Source organism: Pogoniulus pusillus, chromosome 19, assembly GCF_015220805.1.
Source record: "Pogoniulus pusillus isolate bPogPus1 chromosome 19, bPogPus1.pri, whole genome shotgun sequence".
NCBI lineage: Eukaryota > Metazoa > Chordata > Aves > Piciformes > Lybiidae > Pogoniulus > Pogoniulus pusillus.
In genome coordinates, this window is record NC_087282.1 from 2,302,950 (window position 1) to 2,327,994 (window position 25,045).

At 40.7% G+C, this 25,045-nt stretch overlaps 1 protein-coding gene across 3 annotated transcripts in view; it reads right to left on the minus strand.

Annotated features, from left to right (window-relative positions):
* DACH2 (dachshund family transcription factor 2) overlaps positions 1 to 25,045 on the minus strand; it is a 280,125-nt gene that overhangs the window by 79,897 nt on the left and 175,183 nt on the right. For all 3 annotated transcript variants that reach the window (XM_064158956.1, XM_064158954.1, XM_064158957.1), the window contains exon 3: positions 13,974 to 14,105. In XM_064158956.1, coding sequence (XP_064015026.1) covers positions 13,974 to 14,105 — 132 coding nt within the window. The remainder of the gene's footprint in view (positions 1 to 13,973; positions 14,106 to 25,045) is intronic.

Here is a 25,045-nt window from a genome sequence, read left to right on the forward strand (position 1 = left end):
GAGCTGTTAAATTAGTCCCACAGAAAATGAGTATCAGTTGCTAGCAACAGGACAATGCAAACATTTCTTCTACAGACAGAATCACAGAGTTTAAATTCTGAGAGGCTCATTAGAGATTATCCTCCTAAATGTAAGATACGTACAAGTTCCATCCCCTTCTGTTCAGATAATATTTTTCTATTACAGTTTAATCTCTCACACAGAAATGTTATTTAACATCCACTATATACCCAGATACATTTGGTATTTATAAAAAAGTAAATTCAAGATCTTACCCATGCCAGCTGCTCTAGTCTTTTCTAAAGGACTCTCCTCTGGATCTAGGATTTTACAGAGAAGGGGAATAAAGTTGCATTCAGCTTTCAAAAGGTACCTGCATTGTAAAATTAAGAAAAATACTGCAAGGGGGAATATTTCTCAAGGATGAAAAGCCAAAAATCCTCCTTTCATCAAGTACTTGAATCAGAAACCAGATCCAGTGCACCCTGTAAGACAATTTTTCTTCCTAATACCTTTCAAATTTCCATCTGAAACGAGAAACTAAACCACAACTTAACTATTATTATAATCATTAGAGTAAAAGGGGGAAATGCAGCCTTTGATTTAAAATACTTGTCCCATGACATGGGCAATGGAATATACAGCTCCCATCCAAGTATGCTGAAGTTTCACTAGTCACCAGGTTTCATTGGTCTCCATCCTTAACAGCAGCCTGAGCATCTTCTTAAAAAGAATCTATTCCCATTTTTATATTGCACAAATATAGAACAGATACAACATCCCCCCCACAGTTTCCTAGGTACTAAATATCAATGCATGCCTGATCTTAAAGGCAAGCTCAACATTTATGCCGTGTCTTGGTGATAAAGTTCATGAATACATAATGAGGGTGGAACAACTCTGCTACTGATTAAATGTCAAAAAAGATTTTATTGTCAAATATCCTGTAAATACAGAAGATATACAACAAAGAGCATTAATTGCAGGTGGCTCTGTACACTTTGAAGATGCACATAATCTAAACAGGAAACGCTGATTTTCAGTTTCAACTACCAATTTTAATTTGCCTTCAAGATGCACCCCCAGTCAACCTGTTAAGATAGAACTAAAAAGTGGCCAAACTCAAGTGACTGAAATGCATTCGAGGGCAGATGCTAATATGTTAAGAGTCTACACCCTAAGTGCAGAAGACAGAACTAACCAACCCATCCCAGACTCTGGATCTTTATCAGAATTTATCTGAACCGTTGAGAATATGTAGAAGAGATTAATGTGGAAATTTGGTCAGAACAGATGAAAGGCTGAAAGAGTCACCCCCACAAATTGAGAATGGGGCTTGGATGCCTGTGTAGCTCTTCTGCAAACTAAGTATTTTTTTGAAGAAGAGAGAAGATGTAGCAGGTAGTCTGCAGAGGCACTCAGGCCAGCAGTACCCTGCTTCCAGGAAACATCAGACCATAAGTTTCACACATGTATACAAGACAGCTGTGTGTATAATCAGAATAAATTCTTTCTCCCTCTCCTGTTCTATTCTGCTGCACTAAGCACTGGCATTGCCTTGACTCAAGCACTGTGCTGGGTTGGGAACTAGCAGGGTATGAATCACCTGGAGAGAGGCCAGAGGAGTGCAGTGAGAACTGACCAGAGACCGAGAAAATCATCAGCATGGAGCACGTTCAAAAGAGCAGGCTTGTTTAATGTAATGTAATGACTAATGGTCTTCTTTTGATAGAAGAAGATGTTCTCTGTACCCACAGTGCACAGAACAAGAAGCAGCAAGGAAAAACTACCAAGGAAAACTTAGGTTAAACATTAGGACAATGGGCATGGCTAGTAAGCCTGTAAGATTAAACTGAACAACTACCAGTCAGACAGAACAATGGCAGAGTTCTTGCTTCATTGACAGCATGGATAAGAAACCAAGCCTGAAAGTGCTGTTTTCCTGTGATCCCCAACACTACAAACTGCAACACAGAGCCCAGAACCAGAGGCAGTGCCAAACTGCAGGGTGGCACGGCCCGTCCTGAACTCATCTGCCACTGCTAAACTGCATCTGGCCCTGCTCCAGATCTGCACACTGCAACATAGCATGCTACAGGGTATGGCCTGGGGTGTTGATCCTCGACACAAGATCATCACCCTGCGTTATGGTCTCTTCTTGAGCTACAAGAATCACTCAGCTAAAGCTTTACCTACCACTCTCTTCAAGGAAACAGCACTCTGAGACGATGCTGCTAGTCTAAAAGCAAGAGGTGCAGACTTTCTGTTCCTCCCAAGATGAAGCATGTACCTGTCACTAACACACAAAGTGGTCATCCTAAAGCACATTCTTAATTCCTCCCCAGCTAACACACTACTGGCTGCATTTCCCAGGTAACGAACACATTAAGATGAGATCTGAAACACACACTACAACTCCATGCATTTCCCCTTTAGATTATGGACAAAGCAGCTTCGATTATTTGGTGCCAACAAGCTTTTCCTCTCCATGGCTAAATGGACCAGGTGTTAATATTCTTCAGTGATCTTATGAATCAAAGTTAAGCTTCTAAGAAATCTTGAAAAGTTCATTTGAGAAAAAGATGTCAGGGACATGGAAATTAAAGGTCTCTAGCAGGCTGTGGTGACAAAGGAACATCCACCCTCGGTCTGAGGCACCGTTGCTGGGTTTTCATCATTGTGAGCAGAAGGAGCTGGTGAACTGCTGCTCCTGGGTGCGGTTCGGGGCTGGGGTTTTCAGAAGAGCTAGAACCACAGACTACCCACCTGTATCTATTTTCAGTTTGGGAATGACTGTACTTGCTAAAGTTCCACCAAAATGTCACTCACAACGTTGGATTCCAGCTTTTTTTAAGCAGGATATGGAGCAGAAAGCATGACCTACTATGCAAAAGCGTCAGATGCTTACTTTTAAAATCACAGAAATTAATGCATAATCCTCATTTCCTCAGGGATCAGAACTTTAGAAAGGAAAACAGAACTCGAATGTAACTATTCCAGATAGGCAAGGTGCTCTATAAAAAGTAATGAGGCTGGTTGGTGCATGTCCTGCTTACCCCCAGAGTCCCTACTCCAGAACTCAGTGCTGCCTCTCACTTTGCGGGTGAGGCAAAGGCAGAATGCCTGCAGCCCGCTGCGACTTGTGTCTCATCAAATTCACAAATCAGCTAGACATTTCAACTGCGCCAACTGTTGCAAGCAAAACTGCTACTGAATCTCAGCAGCAAAAATGTCAGCTCAGGGCACTCTGCAAAAATCTAGTACTGAATCCTTAACTAAACCCCCACATTATTAAAATGGGGTTTTCTGGGGTTAATGCTACTTGTCTGAGCAAGAAGCTGTTTCCAATGATCACACCACAAACATTCTTCCCTCGAACACAAATTAACTGTCTGTTAAGGGACTTCTTTTTAAAATCTGATTAAAATTGTCATTCAGGAGACTCCTGCTGTTGGCAGCTGTATCACCATCAATGACATCCTTTGGGGGCCTCTCAGCATGTGGCCCACATCAAAGATAATATGCTAGTTTTCATCCTAACTTATATATGCCTTAACAAGAACAAGAATGTTCCAGACTACATAATGTAATTAAAGTGTTAAAGTACTTTTTATTGTTAAAATACCATTAAGGTGAGACTGAAGTTGACTCATTAGTATTAACAAAGGCAACTATCACTAATGCTTGATTTTCCTAATTCTTTGTGTGCTGGACCCTGGACATCCTTAGGCACTCAAGCAGGAAGCCAGAACAAACTTGTGAATCATGCTCCTGCACCATGGTGCTTAGACAAATATGTTACTTTGTGCAAGATGCTAGGCAGACAGGATGCTGTCGAAACAGAGTACATACAAGGACCTAAAAACTAAAAGCTGTATTGGACATATGGTACTTCACTCTCCTTGTTCATTGGTAGTACTGTAGAAAATCTGCAGATCACTAAGCCTACTTCCTAGTGGTTTTGGCATCCCTAATTGCCAGAGGTCATCTGATCATCCGTTGATGGTTTCTTCTCCCAGCACTGCTTTTGATTTTATGCAGCAATAATTTAAGAGAAAATATAAAATGCATTTCAGAGAGGTAGATCTCATTCCTTCCTTTCCTTTCTCCCTTCCTTATTCCCTTTCCTCCTCCCTCCCTTCCTTCCTTCCTTTCCCTCCCTCCTTCCTTTCTTTTCTTTCTTCCCTCCCTTTCCCACTAAGCACCAAAACCAGAAAGGTAGAGATGTTTGCAGATATCTTCTTACCTTACACCTGCCTGTAGAGAGCAGCTTTCTAAAGGACAGGGCAGTACTCTTGACACCATGGCCTCCAGTAGAGGAAAAAGACTACTAAAATGTCTAAACTGGAATAATCCTTCCTTTTAGAAGTGCAGTACATCCAACTTGTACTGATCTGAATACAATCTTATACTGATAGTCCTATATATGGTGCATTTCTGGTGAGTAGAGAGTGCTGTGGCAGCGCCTGTGCCTGGCAGAGACACAAGAGACTTGGTCTCAATGAGGGACTCTTCTGAGCAAGCTGCTTTCATTTGTTGGGTTGGGATTGACCATGACTATCTGCTCCTCCTAACAAATGTGAACATTATAACCAAGATAAAAGGTAGCCTTGGCTCTACAGTGGCCAAAATGATTTATGACAGCAAGATCTGGTGAAGACAACTAATACTCCAAAGGGACTGTGTGAGCTCAGCCTGCACTCACATGTTCTGTGCCCACTCCTAATTACTTCATTTACGACTGTAAAAGTGTTTTAACAGACAAAATTAATTATTTTGAATAATCCTCCTGAAATATGATATGTATTTTAATTGTATGCACCCTGCCATTAATTAAAGTTCCTACATTTGGGTGCATTAATTCCAAGATCCTAACAGTGAAAAAGTAACAATTATAAGAAGACTGTTTACTAAAATTAAAACTAAAGCTAAAAGGTTAATGTACTCTTGCGATGCTCTTAAAGTAATGCTAAAATGTTTTCATTTGAGTTTTCACTAGATATTCTTTTCCTGCTCTTTAAAATCAATCTCTTTGTTCCAGGAACACATTTCCTGTCAATAAAATGAAAAATGATATAGATTTAGGAGGATAGTGGTCTCAGCGTAGCATCTCTCATATTATTATTCCAGTATCATCTGTTACAAAGTAAGACCAATTCCCACATCTAATTACAAACAGGATTTCAGAGTCATTAAACAAAATACATTTCCATTAGTGCTGCTGTAAGAAGATAGGGGGAAAAATGAAGATTAGTTCATGCTGCACCTCTGTTTTCCAAGCTTTGAAGATTTAGACCTCTGCACTCTGAGACTATAAATTTGTAAAGGATCTGAAAGGTGACAGACATGCGAAAGCTCTCAATTCTACGTGCTTTAGCCACACCATTTGCATTTTGTCATTAGTTTATCTTTTGCTGCACTTAGTTCTGAGAGCAGATATGGCAAGAATCTAGACAGGTTGTTTATGACTACACCGTGTGCACCCAGAGGGATTTTATTTGGCATTAGGAAAAGAAGGGTTTTGATAGATATGAATCTTCATTTTCTATATTAAATCTGATCCAGTAAAAGTTAGAAATCATTGTAAGAAATGCTGTCTGCATGGGAAAAAAAATGAACTTTATGCTCTGGAAAAAAGGAGCAGCAGTTCTTTGACTTGAAATAAGACAACAGCCAAAATATACTGAGGAAGCAGATTGTGTGATATGTTGAACTGCTGAAATACAAACTTACAAGTGTATATATATTCTCCATTCATGAACATTTAGCAGCATCCAATTGTCATGAGAGTCACCCACTCAGAAAGCATCTGCATAGGCTACAGATTAGACATTTCATAAGAAGTGTTCTATGCCTATACAAGATAATACCTAAATTCACTTAAAACATTGAATCATAGAATCAACCAGGCTGGAAGAGACCTACAAGATCATCCAGTTCAACCTATCATCCAACCCTATCCAAACAACTGGGCCATGGCACTAAGTGCCCCATTCAGGCTTTTCCTGAACACCTCCAGGGATGGCAACTCCACCACCTCCCTGGGCAGTCCATTCCAGTGCCAATCACTCTCTCTGACAACAACTTCCTCCTAACATCCAGCCCAGACCTCCCCTGGCACAACGTGAGACTGTGTCCCCTTGTTCTGTTGCTGCTTGCCTGGCAGAAGAGCCCAACCCCACCTGGCTACAGCCTCTCTTCAGGCAGTTGCAGACAGCAATGAGCTCTGCCCTGAGCCTCCTCTTCTGCAGGCTGCACACCCCCAGCTCCCTCAATCTCTCCTCACAGGGCTGTGCTCTAGGCCCCTCCCCAGCCTTGATGCCCTTCTCTCAACACCTTCCAGCACCTCAACCTCTCTCTTGAATTGAGGGGCCCAGAACTGGACACAGCACTCAAGGTGTGGCCTGAGCAGTGTTGAGTACAGGGGAAGAATAACCTCCCTTGTCCTGCTGGCCACACTGCTCCTGAACCAGCCCAGGATGCCATTGGTTGTCTTGGCCACCTGAGCACACTGCTGGCTCATGTTCAGCTATCTTCCAGCACTCCCAGGGCCCCTTCTGCCTGGCTGCTCTCAGCCACTGTGCTCCCAGTCTGTAGTGCTGCTTGGGGTTGTTGTGGCCAAAGTGTAGAACCCTGCACTTAGCCTTGTTAACTCTCATCCTATTGGCCTCTGCCCACCCATCCATCCAGCCTTCATGTTTAAAATAGCTGACACTAGCCTATACTATATAAACATCAGGTAATTTCATCATGTATGATATAAGCATCAAAACTCTGAGACAGAAATATGTCTCAAAGAAAAAGATGCCTCTGAGTTAGAAAGAAAACTTCTGAAACTGAAATGATCTGTGCTTGTCTGAGGTTCTGTTTCCTCTAGCAGTTTTAAAACTACACCCAGCTCTACTACAAGTTTCTTAGAGCTTGGTATCAGTCAATCTAAATATGTACATATTAACTGATGGATCAACATCTGTTTGTGAATCCTATACATTTACTACAGTTACATCCATATTTAAGTGAACAGTTCAGGAGCTCACATGCATTCAACAGGTAGAACCTACACAAAATGGGATCATAAAATAGTTTGCAGATAAGGCATCTGAAACTGTGGGTGTCTAAAGAACCCACTGAAACTGTGGGTGTCTAAAGAACCCTAAAGTTCTTGGCATTTTAATTGTGCCCAGTGGTGAGGTAACACAGCTGAAACTATCACACTGATATTCACTCTCCCCAAACCCCCTGATTTGCCAAAGAAATAGATGCATGTGCAGCTTGCTTCCAAGCTTCACACACAGAGAGTGTGCTCTCAGGGCAATGGATAGGGCCCAGGAAAGCCATCACCGTTAGGAAGAAACGGAAGAGGAAACAGCAGCATACAAAGCAGGCACAACCCAGCCAAGCAAACAGCTTCTCACTCCCTGGCGAACGCTTGAGGAGCTGTACTTTAAAAAGGAAAACTGAAGATCAACCTTCTCCTGCCGGCTCCAGGAAAGCCTCCCTCACATTGCTCTGTACTGCTCAGCAGCTGCAGACATTTCCTGACAAGCAGCAATGGGTAAAGGTTTTTAAAGCCTCGGTGTTACATGAATGGTTTAGTTCCTTCACTCCGTTTTCACTGAAGAAGAAAGTTTACAGTTTCTTAGGTGTCACTTGGAAATGGGTTCAAGAAAGTCCCAAGAAGTCACACCTCCAAGCCTATGTATGGCAGCAGATCCTAAAAGCCACTGTGCTTCATCACTATACTCATTTCTTCAAATATTATGGCCCTGGGACAAGGACTCTTATGCAGAGCTTGTGCTTACAGCCAGTCACCTAAGGGGCCACGCACACCTTTATTACCCAGAGGATAGGCAACACTTGAGATGTCAGCATGCTGCTCTCTTGCCTCTGCACTGAGTTAGCCTTGAAGAAGCAATGTCTCAGGCAGGGGCTTCACCAGCATGGCGAGGTGGGGGTCTGCGATGTACATTGTAACAGCCCAGTCCTACTGCAGAGAAACATGTCCTAGACTGATGGGCTAAACAAGAGCCATGAAGTGCTCTGAACTAATTTATGACCTCCAGATCTTTTAAGCTGTGTTTCTGCATGACACTGACCATCACTGGTCCCACTGGCTGTGCAGTACGTGCTGTACCACAAGACATACTCACAGCACATCATCTGCATGTGGATGGAGGATGCAAGCACATCAAGAATTTCAACCTCTTTCCCATCTATCCTGCCTGTCCCAGTGCTCAGTCCACTTGTGTTCCATGGCAGTGTACCAGGAGGGTCCACTGAGCTGCTACGTGCTGCTCTCCAGCTCCAGCGCGAAAAGCAAGTGTCTTCACTGTCACCATGACCAGCACAGGTGTGTGTGCACAGAAACAGCACAGACATCTCATATTCATTATCAACTGTTTTCTTGTATCTGCTAAGGCTGGAGTCAAGCCTAGTTTTTGGATGGACATATTAAATTCTTCCTTCAAGATGGTATATATTCCTCCTGGCACAAGGACAATGAAGGCAAATCAAACATATGCCTCACCAGCTTTCCAGCTGAGTCCAAAAATATCAACAGTAGTTTTGACTGCTTATAATTTTTAAATGGCATGAATGCTTTGTGCTCTTTAAATCAAATTATCATCTTTGAAACAATAACTCTCTGCTCACGTAACACAAACACACTTGCTCTAACAACAGGAAAAATGACTTCATAAAGTCTGCATGGCACTCAAGGATCTAAAAAAAAATCTGTTCTCTGGTCTTGTCATTTTTACTCTTACAATAAAATAACAGCCTTGGCATCCTGCTTTTTAGAAGAAAAGACCCACCTCTTTTGACTTTTCAAGCACTTAAAAATTTTAAAAGAGAGAAAGTGGAAAATGCTGACCGTGTAATAGCTGGGTGTTCACGGTGGGTGGAGAACATGAAAGGTTACAATATGGATCTGTGCCTACGCGTTTCTTTTCAACTTGAGCAGCATCCTCCTGCTTCTGCTAACTCGGCAATCATACAGCTGACAGATTTCTGGGTTTTCTAAATAATGCATGGGATTTTCTTTTAACATGTCAGTGCAAAAGTATCAATTCTGCCCCTGTGTCGTTTCTGATGCTGATTTTCCTTGACAGCATTCCATTAAACCAATGAGTTTTTTCCCTCCTGATGGTTCCTTAAATATTCCTCTGAGTGATGTATTTGTGGTTTTTTAAACAGATTGTGAAGGATGTTTGCATTTATGAGAAAGCTGCATGGCAGGTACTGAAGGGAAAAAAGGATAAAAAGATAACACTTTTTTCTTTCCATATTAAGAGCTTTTTCTCTGATCCTCATATGCCAAAAGCTAGGGTGTTTCTCCTTTCTTTTCTGCCTAACTTAGCTCCTTGTCTGGAAATCAAGCAACAAGACTCTACATACAGAATAACATTTTGACTTCCTAAGGAAATACCACTGAAACACTTAGTACTGTTTGATATCTCTCTAGGGAAAGCAAAACACATTTATTAAATCATGCATGCTAACTCCAAAAGGCAACAGAAGGAAGTAACTGCTTTATTCTTTGCACTGAGGTTCTGTACAAACAGGTACTCTCCGAGTGCTCTGCACTGATCCTTCTTCCTTCACACAGCTTACAGGGCATTCAAGCAGTGCTGGATTTTGCAATTTATCCTTCACGTTGCAGTTCTATCACACACTTGTACAAACTACCTGCTGCCATGCTTCTAAAAAGGAAAAGGAACCAAAACCTCTGATTTCAAGTAAGTTTCAGATTTCCCTAGGCAATTATACGCTAATTTCCAGAATACCTTTCATCTAATTTTAGTATTGCAGGATGATGAAACAGAGGATCTTTATAAACACTTTGTGCAACCAGAGAGGCCTTGTTTTGTTTATCTTATTTCTATAGAATGACAAAGCTGATTATGTGGTTGGGCTTTGAGAGACCTACACACACACAGAGCACATCTGGCTTCAGCTGCCAGCCTCAAACTCCTGATCTTACTCATGTTCCAAAGTGGAGTATGAAAGGCCACATCACCCCTGGCACATATTATTACAGTATGACTTGCCTTAACTACAGCAACCCTCCAAAATCAAGACAATGCTCAGATGTGTGCGCTCATTGCCATCAAATCTTCTCATCTCCAAGGACTCACAAGGAATAACCACAAAGAACAAGGTAAGAAAGACCTAAGATTTAAGAGGGATTAATTTCTCCCACTTCCAGACACTCAAATCCCTAGCAACACAGTTCTCTAAAATAAAACTTTCCCAGGTCCTACAAGAAGATGGAGACAGACACTAAGCCACAAGGAACAGTTAGCACAGATTGGCTGGATGGTGGGGCCAGAGAACCTATAGTGCCACATTAAATATGAGATTTTCAACTGCCTGAGAAGTTTGCTTCAACACTTCATATGATGAGTAGGAAGGTGCAAAAAGAATCTCTTTTCTGAAGAGAGATTGGAAAGAGGACATTAATGTTCAAATGTGTAACAACATTCTTCACAGAACTGTGCACTAATGCAGTACTTCAGTAAAAAAATAGGTGCAGGCTTTTTTTTTTTCATGGTTTCTATATTGCTTCTTGCAGTACTATTTTTTAAAGAAATTACTTAGAATACAGCAGTGCTAAACTCCACCATCACCTGGATTGCTGTAGTGCCACAAGAAGGAGGTAGGCAGGATCTGAAGGCAAAACCATACCAGCTGGACTAGACACAGGAAAGTGAGTGGCGCTTCCTTAGACACATAAGATGCAGTTAGTGACACATCTGCAGTTTCCTAGAAGGCAATACAATATCTATGGAATTACAGGCAGTGATTCTGAGAGTTAGAGTTTTCAGATTATAAACTGATAGCATGAATTCTGGCTTCAGAGACAAAGACTCTGAGACAGCTGCCACCAACACAGGTGCACTCACAGAGACAAAGACACTGGGGAATAAATACAAAATCATTTCATACTGCCTTCAAGAGACATAGATGAGGATTGATGTGACTATGATAAGACATCCTCACCACTTCTTTATTAAGTGGCCTGCATAATGACACATTTCCAAACTAGGACTTAGTACTGATCAGTTAGATTTTAAATTCCAAACAAGTGACAGCAAACGAAGCTATTCCACTCATCTTTCAGACAGGAATGAGGAGGAAGGAACACAAAGGAAGTCAGTGTGTAACACCGAGGTAAAAAAACCAACAGCTTCTTGGAGCTGTTCTCTGTGAGCTGCTTTTTAAGTAAAATAGCAATCCTTCAAGTCTTTGTTACAGTAAAAAGAAAACAAAAATCAAAATCTAAGGAAGTAAAAGGTCTTCTGCTCTGTATATTTCCGATTTGACAGCTACAATTATAACCATTCAAACTTCTCTTTCCCACAAACTCTCCACAGCCATAACCTCCAGTGATTAATTATCAAGTTCCAGGAGCAATAGTACACAGACTAATTTCCTAAAACAATAAAAGACAGAATTTCTCATTTGGAGCTAAATGAAACACGAACAGGTTGTTATTCATGCTGAAATCTAGATGCAGAGTCATGTTGCAGCCATTACAGAAGCTATTAAACACAACCTCAAATCAAAGAAACTGTAGGTCTCTCTCCCAAAATAAAAGGTTTTTCTCACTTATGAGGCTTCTGACTCCTTTGCCCTCTTTCTTTTTAGCTCTTCTTAGTGAAAAAAAAAAGCAAAATTCCATTTTCTTTTTTCATTCTGTGTCCCCATTTTGGGTTTGTCAGCTAAACTCTACGAGTCTAGAGCGAAACAAACAGTTGGTAAAGGTTTCCTGAACACACAGAATTGCCACGGTGTTCTCCTACTGGCAAATCAAAGTCAGCTTCTAAACAAAGTGCCCACTCTCTTCATGGCCTGCCTCAGTCTCCACTATGGCAAACATCTGACAATCTCTCACCTAGTTTGTATACTGTCTGAAGTTGCTTGTTCCTTTTGGTTTTCCTTTTTGACAAGTGCTGCTGTCCCTGCTTAAAGCAAATGGCTAGAAATGATCCTCCAGAAGAGAAAAGTCAGGCACTACAAGCATTATCCTAATGCTGGCATGGCTCATAACAACCAGAGAAGAAATTTTCCATGTGGTGAGCGGTAGCTCTTTTTGTTAAGGACTTATTTCTCTGCCTGCAAGCAGCATTTTCACTCCATCCAGTACACTTGCTCTTGGCAACTTTACCACATTAGGCAATGAAAAGGGGAAAGAGCTGAGAAAGATCTTCACATAACTAACACCATCTAATCCTTGGGCCCCACTGTAACTTCAACTGCAGCCAGTGGGACTTTTTCCAAATAATGAAATTGGTATTGAGTCAGTTGTAGAACTCATTGAATTGCTAAACCACAGAGAACTCTCACTTAATATGCATGCTCCTGACATACTGTTGAAAGGCTGGTAGGATAGTCCCCCATAAAACTTATCATGAGGTACCTAAAATTAATGTACTGTAGGTTCCCCCAGTGAAGTACCCAAATTTTGCCATGTTGGGTAATACAAGAAACCATGAACATTCCAATCAGAGAGCCTTTGTAGGGCAGCTTTTAACCGCCCCCCAATACTATTCCACGTGAAACCTTCTTGCTTTTCTGTAGGAATTCCATCTTCAGTCGTATTTTGCTTTCAGTGAAACTTCATTTTGAACTATAGACAGACTATGAGAGTCACACACACTAAATATGCCTTTTCAGTGCTTTTCTTTCTGAATTCAATATGCACTAATTAATTAGGGTCTGAGAGGTGAATAAGAAATACACATCCTACAAAACAGAAAGCAGGGAAAGGGTTTAATGCATGAATTAGAAGCCAGATTTCTTCAATACAGATGAGTACACAAAATTAGCAAAAGGCAATACCACTTTTGGAAAGACTGCTTTGTGCATAATTTGTCATGAATTCAGTTCTTCCTTTAGAAAATGAGTCTAAGACCTCCCAGCTGCTGCTTTATTGGTCTAATAAATTACCATTTTGATGGTACAATGCATACACACTATACACCATCCAAGTAAGCAAACTGTCAGAGCGGGATGCATGTGTGACTTCAGAGATGTGTGAATGCTGATGGGAGAGCTGAAGGCAGTGAGGGATTACACTGTGCCTCTGCCCTTGAATTGGCAATGAAACAAAGGAGGCAGAAGTTTCCAAAATAGTAAGAGTGTACTCTAGGACTGTTTGTGTCAATAAAAGTGAATCCAAGTGAAGCTTGTAACAAGTATTGTGGAGCTTTCAGGGATAAAAATGTATCCATCTTATCTAGGACCTCTACACTATCCAAGCAAAAATCTCATCTACTCACCTGAAAAGAACACTACAGTAAACAAAGAGATCCTCTTGTAAGGACCCATTTCTAACTTAAATTGTGAACCCTGCTCCTGTGGACTCAGGGAGCTTAGTTCAACACCAGCACTTACAGTAGTATTGCTTAAGACTGCCTGTGCATTCAGTGTTAGTGACTTCCACCCAAGGTTACTCCAGCCAGGCAGAACACAACAAAGGTTTATCATGACTTTGCTTCACAGCTGTGGCTTACAAATATCAATTGAGGGAAAGAGAAATGTGCAGAAAAGCCACAATTTGGTGATATAGCATTCCCTGTTTTACTTTTCTCCAGCGAACTGTGGAAATCATTAGAGTTCCACCAACCTGATGCTTTGGAAACTTTCCATCATTTACAGGCAAACACTACCCACTTTATTACTGCCCAAGGAGAATTCTTTCATTACTACAAATATATGTAGTGAACAGCTTAAATTCTAATGTAACTGAAACAATCTTTCATCAGTGTTTTAAAAGAAGAAACACACAAAGATGGCTGTTCAGAGGGAAAACGGAGGGATGTGTGCAATAATTTCAATTTGGTTCTGGAGGAGCAAAGCTTACAAAAGAAAAGAGCATGTGAATTTGAACAGATGTCTGGTTTTGTTTCCCATGCAGGGAAGCTGGAGTTAAGAGCAGCCCTGCAGCTCACGTGCACAGGGTAACCTACCCGCGTTAGAATTGAGCTCTTCGTTTTCTGACTCGGTTCCGTTTTGACTTCCACCTCCATGAAGACTGTTCATGGCCATAAGCTTCATTTTCTGCAGCTTCATAGCCTCTGCCATGGCAGCTGCTGTCAGGCCTGGAAGAAGAGAAATAAAGAAAATGTAACATCACACCACTCAAGGCACCACTGAAGAATGTTAAGAGCAAAACAGTCTTTCCATTGAGAGTACCATAAACTTTATCCGGTTAGGTAATGTCACTTTCAAACCCACCTTCATTTGAGAGTTATTTCAGTACACCATGCTAAGGACTTTTTTTTTTTAATTCTTTCCACTTTTTCTTTCTTCTATTTTTTTTCTCCCCACATAAAGCATAAAGGGATATTTATTTAATGGCATCCATTTTGATTAGACTTTTAAATATCATTTCCTGCCACTTTGATCGTTTTGCCACTTTGATCACTTTCTGGTTGACTTGTTTAGCTGCTACGAAATTTCCAAGTACACCAGTAAGACCCAGAACTCTTTCATTTCAGCAGTTCCAACTCAATTAACCTGAAACAATCATTATTCTACCATTAGATTAGAAATATATATATTGTCTTTTCCTGAAGTCTGTGGATTAACAGAATTGCTATTGGAAAATACTACACTGGAAAACTCAAAACCACCATTAAGAGACCATTAGGACCAAAATAGGTGCAGAATTAAGAGGGGGAAGGTGGGAATGGTAGAAGCTACTAATCCAAATTAATTTCCAGTAGCAAAAAATGTAAAACAGCATCAGGCTATAGGTTATCATTATCACTATATTTTGAATTATTAGGTTCCCAATAACTTTTTGTCCTAAGAGTAAGCTTCTTAGGCTTTATCATTTTGACTGGTCACCCTAAATGATAAGTGCTTGCACACTTTTCAGAGAAGATGAAGCAACCTACAAACTTAACTTTTTTTTTCTAGAGGAGGGAAGTGGGATGGCTCTTTTGAGCGAACTTCATACTATTTTCGGGAAGTTCAAAACATAAGCATCAGCACTAAGGAATTTACCTGTGTGATTTGCCTGCCTACCTGCAGATCTCCACTTTTGCTTCTTATCTGAACCAGGTCCAAGGTTTGAGGCACAGCCATCAATAAACCATTTTCAGAACCGTTTTTTTTCACTTTATACTTCCAATCCATTCACATAGAATTCATATTTATAGAATCATAGAATCATTTTGGTTGGAGGAGACCTTTAAGGTCATTGAGCCCAATCCTCAACCCAGCACTGCCAGGTCACTGCTAAACCATGTCTCTCAGCACCATATCTACATGTCACTAAAATCCTTCCAGGGATGGTGACTCCACCACTTCCCTGGATAGCCTGTTCCAGGGCTTAACAACCCCTTGAAGGAAGAATTTGCTCCTAATATCCAATCTAAACCTTCCCTAGTGCAATTTGAGAACATTTCCTCTTGCCCTACTGCTAAAATGTTATCTAACATGACCACAAGAAACCATCGGTGCTCTTGAAAGGTTACAAAAAACTTGTATCTGAATGCAGAGTACTCTATCATTACTCAAATCCATAGAGATGAACCAGTATCCCAGTGGTAAATGTTTTCACCTGGGTTTTGATTCTGTAAGCCGTAAGCTCTACTTAGCTTTAATATGCAGAAAAGAAACTCTTCATGAGGAGGCTAACAGGGAATGGAAAGCGAACTCAGACCTTTTAGTAAGATGTGTAGTGAGAAGACAAGACAAAAAAAATTATCTGGAGCTCTGGATAAAAAGCATAACAAAAACAAAGCAACTTCTACTGAACAGTTGTTTCCAAAGCATAATGAAGGCAGAAAAGGTACTGAGGAACAAACAGGAAAGAACAAAAACAGTCCCAAAGTCACCACGATGCCGCCTGCAGAAATTAAAGGTAATTATTGTCATGCATTTTTGAGCTCCCTAACCAGACACAGCTGCCATAAGGACAACAGCCAAAAAACGGTGATGTATCAGAAATCTACACTGTGCCATCTGCCACACCAAAGTCACTCTACTTCAGCATTAAAAGTTTAAAGAGTAAAGCACACTCCTAACGTTGAAAGCACTCCAGCCTGAAGATCCTGAGCAGCCAAGCAGAAGCTTGAAGCAGATACAGCCAACAGAATCCCCAAGGTTAGCATCAGCAGTCTTTATACTCTCATTTGCTTATTGCCCAGTTTATGTAATTTCTTATTTGAACTGTGATAGCAGGAAAAGCCCCAGAATCTGACTGTATGGGGCTGCTCAAACACTGCACTAACTGCTCAGCATTCCTGAAAGCTAATAAAACTGAAGTTAAAGCAAATGGTTTCAGCAGTAAGGGCGTGCTCCTGATGGAAATGATGGAATAAAGCGTTCAGCAAATCAGCCATTGGCATAATCTTCACTTAAGGCTACTGCTGTGGCTAACATTACTGAAGCTGCTATTTAATTTAACTATTAATAAAACTCCCTTCTATAATTGAGTCAGCTCTGGCTAGCTGTGGCAAAGAGAGCTATTCTTCAACTGACTTATCTAAAGATCTACAAGGAACTGAAGAATCATTTCCATCCTCTCAGATGAATCATTATCAGCAGCAGAATCTCCCTTAGAGTACCTCCCTTTGAAAAAAGTACTTGCAAACTGCCGTAACATATACATCTACCCCTCTGATTTCAAAAAAGGATCACTAGGAAACCTGACATGCTGGATTACATACTTCAAAGCTTCCCTTTTTTCCCTCTCCATTTACACTTTACATTTCCCTTCCTCCAGTTATCTTCTGCCAGCTGTGATCAATCACTAACTACCCAGGAAATAAACTATGTACTATCAAACATGTACAACCTTTACAGTGCTAACAACAATGGAAAAGCCTGAGTCTCATGCAGCTGCAATGATTTGTTTTCAAAACTGCTAGCAATTGTGTGGCCAGTGGAGCTCATCCTACTAACAGTAGCCCAGAACCCACCAGTTGCCTTGGCTGGAAGACAGCAGCTCCTTGAAGAGCCGGTAGGGATGTTGGAGAGAGACACATAGGCGCTAGAGCAGAATCTCAGAGCCATGTTCTGGGTCAGCTCTCTCTATACATGAATCTTGATTACAACTGCATAACAGATTGTGATGGTGTGCACTCAGGTACACCTGCACCGTGCATATGGCAAAACAACAACTGCCATTAGTAATCTTCATTCTCTAATTCCAGGTTTGTCAGGACACTGTGTACTCTCCCTTTGACGAGTCTGCATAACTCTGCTGTGCCACACAGATTTAGCCCTGAAATAACCCTTCAAGGACACACAAACCACCGCACTTTATGCTCAGGCTGCACTTCAGTAGAATTCTGCAGCTCTATCCTGAACCACAGTTAAAATGTACCTAAGCACCAGTTTTCAGATCAAGGTTTTGGATCCAAATTAGACCATATCCACGCTACCCAGCATGGTAGGGCACACTCAGCTAGGGAGAACCTGCTGCTTGTGGAGCACTGGAGCTGGAAGAGAACTGAACATACAGTGAGGCTTGGTGAGGGCTGGACCCACTGAACACACCCTCTGCTCCTAAAGCCAAGGTACTCTATAGTAGTTGAGAGAGCATGAAGGCCATCCCTTGCCTGAATCCTACTAAAGTTAGTGGTTAATTGCTTGCTCAAATATCCCCTACGTAGACAAAAACACGACTGAAGATTATTTCTCTGTGGAGTCTCGTGAATTATCTCAACAAAGCACTTTTACTGCACGGCCTGAAGATCATCACTTGTAGTCCACCACCCTCAGGGCCAGGGCAGTGATGAAGCCAATCACTTCCCCAGCAGCAGGTGAAGAGAGGACAGTGTCTCTTGCCTCACGTTAACATCACAATTTACTCATTAACCTTGGAGACATAAGCAAACAAAACTCAGCTGCCTTCCCACACAGCGGTACCAAGGATGTCTTGCATGCAAGCGAATCTTCCAAGTTTAACTAATGTCCAGTCATTGAAAATTGGATTTTGATGGTGAATACAAGGACTCTAAGCATTTTAAGGTGACCCTGAGTAGTATCTGCTAATCTTGTGCTCTGGCTACAGCTATTTTTTTCAGTTAGACAGTGCCCCTCCCTCATATCAGTTTGAAAGCTTTTCTGTCAAAACTGTGAACGAGAAAATTAACTGAAGGAGTACTATGAGTAATCAAATCTTGAGGTTTGCAATTAATTAAATGAAATAGTAAGTCAGTGAACTGAAGAATGGTCTTGTATTAAAACAAAACATTTAATTAAATTAACAGTCAACACATTGCAATTAATGATACTCAAAAAGAAAAATGAAAACCAGTTTAGCCTTGCTGTACTATTTCAGTCTAACAGGCAAGCACTGTGCAGCAGCTTGCTTGTTATTTGCATCCAAAGGTGCTATGGGTCAAGCATGATGTGCTAAAACAGGAATAATGAAACATCTGGTCATATGAAAAGTTAATACGAGACACCATATTGCAAACACTGCAAACAATTCTGAAACATCCAATAAATCAGGCCTTGGAAGACTGAAAAAGGATGTCCTTTCTTTCCCATTTTCTTCAATAAGGAAACTGATACAAAGAAATACTTACCAGGTACTTAATGCTTTCAGAATGCCTGCCACAATTTACTAATTAATTTAGACACACTGGACTATGGAGACTTCTCTGTAGCTGAAATGAATCATCCTCATTTAGGTAGGTAAAACCCAGCTACTAACACAAAAGACAATGAAACCACATTCTTTGACTAAGAACTTTAAAATGACAAAGTGTTAGAGCAGTTTGGAGACAGATTCAAATACGTTGGTCTCACTGTTGCAGGTTTATTCTACTCTACTCAAAAAGTTTTAGTTCTAGCCCACATTCTGTTTCCAAAGGCTTCTCAAAGATATCCTGGTTTCCACTGCAGACGGCTTATAATAATACATCAGCAAGAAACACTTGAGAGAAGAACTTACTGAGTAAATGGCTACTGCAGGAGGATGGGCAGCACTCAGCTTCATCACAGACTACAGTGTGGAAGTATTCACCCTGGGCTCTGGGAGGACACTTTGGAACTCAGACCCAAACCCATGCTACGTCCATTTGACATCCATCTGAAACGCTGGAAACATTTTGACGTGCACGTTTTCCATCACATCTCTGTACCTGAGATGCCTCCTATCCTTTACCCACGTGAAGACCTGCCAGATTTCATGCCTGAACTCAAGGAGCTGCATTTTGAAGTGTACAGAAATTCAATCCCAAATTTGTGCTTAAGCCTATGTTAACGTGAGCACTCATGTCTAAAGAGAAACAGAGTGATATCCATCTGCACATTTTAGACTTCACATACAAAAGGGTAGCTTTTATCTTATAATGAAAGCAGCTTACCTTACTGAAGTGAAACAGAAAAACCAGAGCTACAAAGAGCACTGGGAGGGTTACAATAATTTTTTTCCCTTTCATTCTTATAGTATGTCTCATGAGAATTGATTAATTTGTGACATTTCCTGCTCCTTTTTACAATCTCTGCCATGAGAATGATTTGTCAGGACTGTAATGCGTAATACCTTTAGTATGCTGCACTACTGTGACCTTTATCTTCTTCTGTATATTTGATTGACTGACCACCCCACTTTTAATCTACAGGTTTCAGAAGATTGAAGCATACACGAGACAGACACATCAGCTGCTGAATTATTGTTGAAAAGATCACAATCACTTCATACAGATCATCTCTATGTTCTTCAGTGCATATCTGATGCAATTTTTGTAGTCATGTCATTGAAAATTTTCAACACAAAATGAAGACTCTTACACTGGGTGATGTACTTAAAAAGTGCTTTCATACGTCAAGAGAGTGACAAATTCGTGCTTTAGGGCTCAGATTTCGGCACAGATAGGACAAGTTAAACTAAATGCTCTTAATCACCCAAACTCTCAAAATGATCTGCATATGACTTTACATGCTGTCACAGACTAAAGATCACAATTCTTTGAGATAAGAACTTGAAGAGTTAAAAAATAAACCCAAAACGTGTTAAAGTATTTCCAGAGAGCAACATAAAAGTTAATTCCACTTACTGAGACAAATGTTAACTCTGAAGTGCTAAATATTCAGAAGCCAGAGGAAAGACTACAATGGCTGTTAACATCCACCCCAGAAGCGAAGAAGACTTTTGACACAGGTCTCATGGCCATAGAGCAGAGATGCTTCAGAGTCTTCAGCAGCTCTTTCTGTACTGGGACAAAGAAGGGTATTGGCACGTGGTGCCAGCACTGTGCACTATCATCTAGCGAGGCAGCCCAGGTGGGCAACTTCAGACTGACTTCAGTCACATTCAAACCAACCGACCTGGCCTGCCAATGGCCTGGAAATCTCACACACAGTTAGGGCACTGGATGCACTAACAGGGCTTAATGGCCACCTTCTCTTGGACTTCAGAGCTCAATGCATTTGCTGCTGATGGCATCATTTAGTTATCCATTTCAGAACACATTTCAGTTCATGGGAACCTAGAATTATGTTATAAATACACTTAAGCCTAATAGCCCTCATATTCATCATGGACATTCTGAACATCTCTATAATCATAGGAGCCTGTCATGATGCATGTTCTGCCATCTGAAATTAGAATTAGCTGTTGTTATTTTTCTCTCCACGTTTATTCCTTTCTCATTAAATCAGTTTCTGTGGGTCTAAAGCATTTGTCCATAAGCAGTAATCACAGGGAAATTGCTGAAGATTTTGGAGGTCCTTTTAGTTAAGTACCAAAAAGTCTGAAAGCTTATCTAGAGTTGGCACAAATCTCTTGAGTTTGTAAAATTAATTGGGCTAGAAGGTCTTCTGAGAATAAAGAACTCGTGAGTGATTTCATGTTAGTTCCTACTTGCAGCTGGAAAATACCATATGAATGTTTTTTGGTATCAGATGGCACAGCTCGGCTACATCCCAGCTGTCTGAAATCACCACTTGAAAGATGGTACATTTCCAGGATTTAAAGTGAATACAAAGTTCCATAGTTACATTGTGCTACTGTATTTCAGCTGTAACCTCAACATACTGTCAGGATCAGCACTGCTATTAGAGACTGGATTGCTCAAATAGTAGCCCTGCAAGCCACTGTTCCCTCAGCTGGACCAGCCTGACCAACCCCATAGGCTTTCACAGATCACACCACACAGATCCCTTACCTAACCTCTCCCAGAAGATGAAGTTTTAGAGAGGAGGAAATGGTAATTTCATGTTATTACTCACCAAGCTACAAACAGCAGCTGTGAGCTCCCTCTTTACTCAAGACGGCAACTGCACCATAAAACTGCTTGCAAATACTGTGAATAAACTTTTCTCCACTATGGTTCACCCTGGCTAGAAGGAGGGAAAACATTTCACAATCCTTGAATTCAAAATACCTTAAGTTGCAAGCATAAATGAAGTGTTCAACAGTTTGTCTAGCTCATAGGCATTGGAATTTTGCAGCAATCCCTTCACAATCCATTTACAAATCAGTGGATTCTTTGAAAAGCTTAGATTCTTTGCACTAAAATCCCTGGGAACAGACCATCAGCTGAGGTGACAACTAGTGCTAGCTGAGATGGTAAAACCTAAACCAGGCTCCTCCACTTACATCCCCTACATGGTATTCCTCCATGTGAGCCATTTCTGAAGAGCTCTGCCAGAAATCGTATGGTAACACAGCTATCACTGCTCTTGATTACTTACGGCTGAGAAAATGTTGGCCACTTCCTAAACCCCACAGAAGTATCATGCTTATTTGATGAACCACAACCTAAGGGATGAAAAGAGGGAGTCCAAGCTCTCCTCTCCAAATGGCATTTAATTAGCACAGCCTCAAAATATGCGAGTTGAAAAGCAGAGTCACTTCAGAACATAAATTCAAGGATTATTCTTCTGAGACTCGTAACCACTTTCCAGTTCCAGCTGTTGAATGAAAGCAAAGTATTAGCACTTGAAGGTAATTTGAAATACCACAGCTTGCTCCCAGTGAAAAGTATTTCTGGGTGGTATCAGGATAGACTAGAGAAGCAGCAATGTCTCTGGCAAAAAAAGGAAACAGTTCAGTGAAAATTCAGAAATACCTCCAGCTTTAAGGTAGGACCTACCACTGCTACAGTTACTGTCAACAGAAGATGCAGAAAGATTCCTTTTGTTTTCTTGGGATTTTCACAGATTATTTTTCCGTTCATTGCTCCATTCAAGGTAAAGTAAGCGAGCAAAGCCTGCGCTCTAGATCTCCACCTCCTCAAATGGAGGCTTTACCTCTTACATTATGGCCTCCTTCCTCTAGATAGGTTTGCATAATCATACCTATTGTGTGGTGGTTTGGGTTTGAATTTTTAAATTCAGGCTGAGGACAACTGCACCCATCCCAAACAGTTATAACCTGGTGCTTCACACACTCCTCAAGTCATAGAATCATAGAATCTATCAGGTTGGAAGAGACCTCCAAGATCAGCCAGTCCAACCTAGCACCCAGCCCTATCCAGTCAACTAGATCATGGCACTAAGTGCCCCAGCCAGGCTTTCCTTGAACACCTCCAGGGATGGTGACTCCACCAACTCTCTGGGCAGCCCATTCCAATGGGAAATCACTGTCTCTGTGAAGAACTTCCTCCTAACATCCAGCCTATACTCCTTTTTGTATTGATTATTTTAAGGAAGATGCTGCCCTGAGGTGGTGCCAGGGGGTTGTCAGGGCATATAGATGCCCTGTACTTCCCCTTTCTAAGAAGAAAATGTCATATTTTAAGTTAGTTTATTTGCATTGCAGCAGGGTGTGGACAGCAGTCCCATCAGCCTCGCTTGGGAAAGGCCAAGGTTTCATGCAGCTTCCCAGCAAATTTCCAAAACAACCACGTCAGGCAGCAAAAGCTGCTCAAATGCTTTCTTGGGTCACAGCTGAGTTGCTGCTTAGGGCTCCTTCTGCAAACAGGTGATGGATAAGCGAATTTCTGATACTGCAAAGGAAAAAATGAGGAAGCAGCCTACGGGCTGGAGGAACACAATGCAACTTCTAGCTATGGTTAGACCATAGGTAAAGAAACACAAAAAGCTGCATTTTCCTCTGGGGTGTGAATTGATGACTATTGATCACACAACCAGAGAGCACATGGAACATGATTACAGAGGAGCCTGAACCTTAACTTTTTCTGTTTTAAAGTGTTTTTTATTTCTGATTCTTCTGATTTTTTTTTAAGCTACTTTCCTACAGTTTTGTTGAAGCTTATTCATGCCCTTTTACTTACACAAATAACAAAGGAGACAAGTAATTTAGCCCAAATAGGTTAATATTTTCTTTGTTTATGAAGTTATGCCAGAACAGCTATTTCCATTCCATGCCATGCAAGGTGAAGAACATTTTTCAAAGCTGAAAAACTGACTGGAAGCTTATTTTCTTGTTCCAGGTGGTGAATAAAAATAACACGTAGAAGATGAACTACACCATTTTTTAAATCTTAAAGGATGTGTCTCCACTCATTGGTCAAGCTGAATTAACTTGCAGCCTCCAAGCCAAATGCAGGCTCAAGAAGGAGTGGAATAATTTAGTCACTGAATTGAAACACTCAGTAATCTAAAATTATGCAAATATTCTCTTTGCCCTTGCCAATCTTTACAGATAAATTCTGCTGGTCTGTACCACTGGAGTAGTTTTATTTCTTCTAAAACTATGGCAACAAACATTTTTAGCTTAGGTTTTGTGCAACTATTTCAGCAGTACATTCAGATCTTAAAATAGATTCTCAGATTCTTTTTTTTAGCATTCTAATGAACTGAATGTATTTCAAAAGTCAAAATATTTTGTACATAAACAAAGTCCAAAATGTATTGGATTTTTTTTCTGGCCAGATGAGATGAATTCTGCAGGTACACGTTCATCTTGCTTTTCCAGGAGCTGTACTACATAAGCAACTCCTTGCACACATTCCTTTTAAAATTACTATCCTTGGCAGTCTTCTCAATATCAACATCATACTTTTTGCTGCTATCTGCTCTAAGGCTTTTTCCCACACTGATAGATTAAGCACCACATATTATTATCAACTTATCTTGGTTAATATCCCAATGTGCTGTCAGTAAGCATTTAATTCTGGCTTTAGAACTTTAATCTGTCAATAATAGCTGATTAAAAAGACACATTCTGTTTCTTTTACAGGTACTGCTTTGAAATAGCTCTTTTCAGCATTTATCACCTAAATGCTTTAATTGAGATTTCCCTAACAGTGGCACTACATTGATAAGAGTGGATATAACAGGATAGTTATTGTGGATTAATCAGTAACTGATCAGATCACCACGTTAAACAGAAATCTTGACTGTAGTTTATTCCACAGTATAGCTTTAGGACCTGCTATGTATTTAGCAAAGACTTACTCCCTGCACTTAAGCTGAGAAGTGAAGGGGAGGCAGTTAGGCTGCCCTAATGTGCAGGAATTCACAGATGGCCAAGGAACATCTTTGTAATGGCATTCAGGAAATAAAGGCTGTAATATCCGCAATCCTATCAGTCCTTCTTTCTTTCAAAAAGCCACTAAACTGCTCATACTTGAGCAGAAAATTAACCTTTTTTACTGATTAATCACTAAGTAGCTTTGACTGGTGAGGAGAAAATTGTATCACAAACGAACAGCTACCTGTTATCGAATTACAAGGCGTTTTCATCAAAGAACAAAAAATGCAGCACGCTGACCAGCTAAAGTGTTTCCACTGACCTGGGGGGATTTTTTCCAGTTAACAGCTTCCGAAGAATGCTTCCTTTTGATTCTTGTCTCTGACACAAAAATGATTGTCCCATTTAACCACTGTTCTATCACATACATCAGAGAATCCTATTTACTCACACACTGCTGGAACATTAAAACACAATAGTGTGATTGTCTCTGGAAGAAAATTTTAAAGATTGGCTTTTTGGTTTTTTCTTTTTTTCCCCCCTTTTTTTTTTCTCCCCAGGAAAGGGAGTAAGATCAAAAGCTAACTTTAATAGATGTTTGACTAAGGTCACACTCCTAGGAAATGGAACACTGAAGATGAAAGAGAACAAACAGATTTGGCTTTTGATCTCAGCCAAATGCATTTGGCA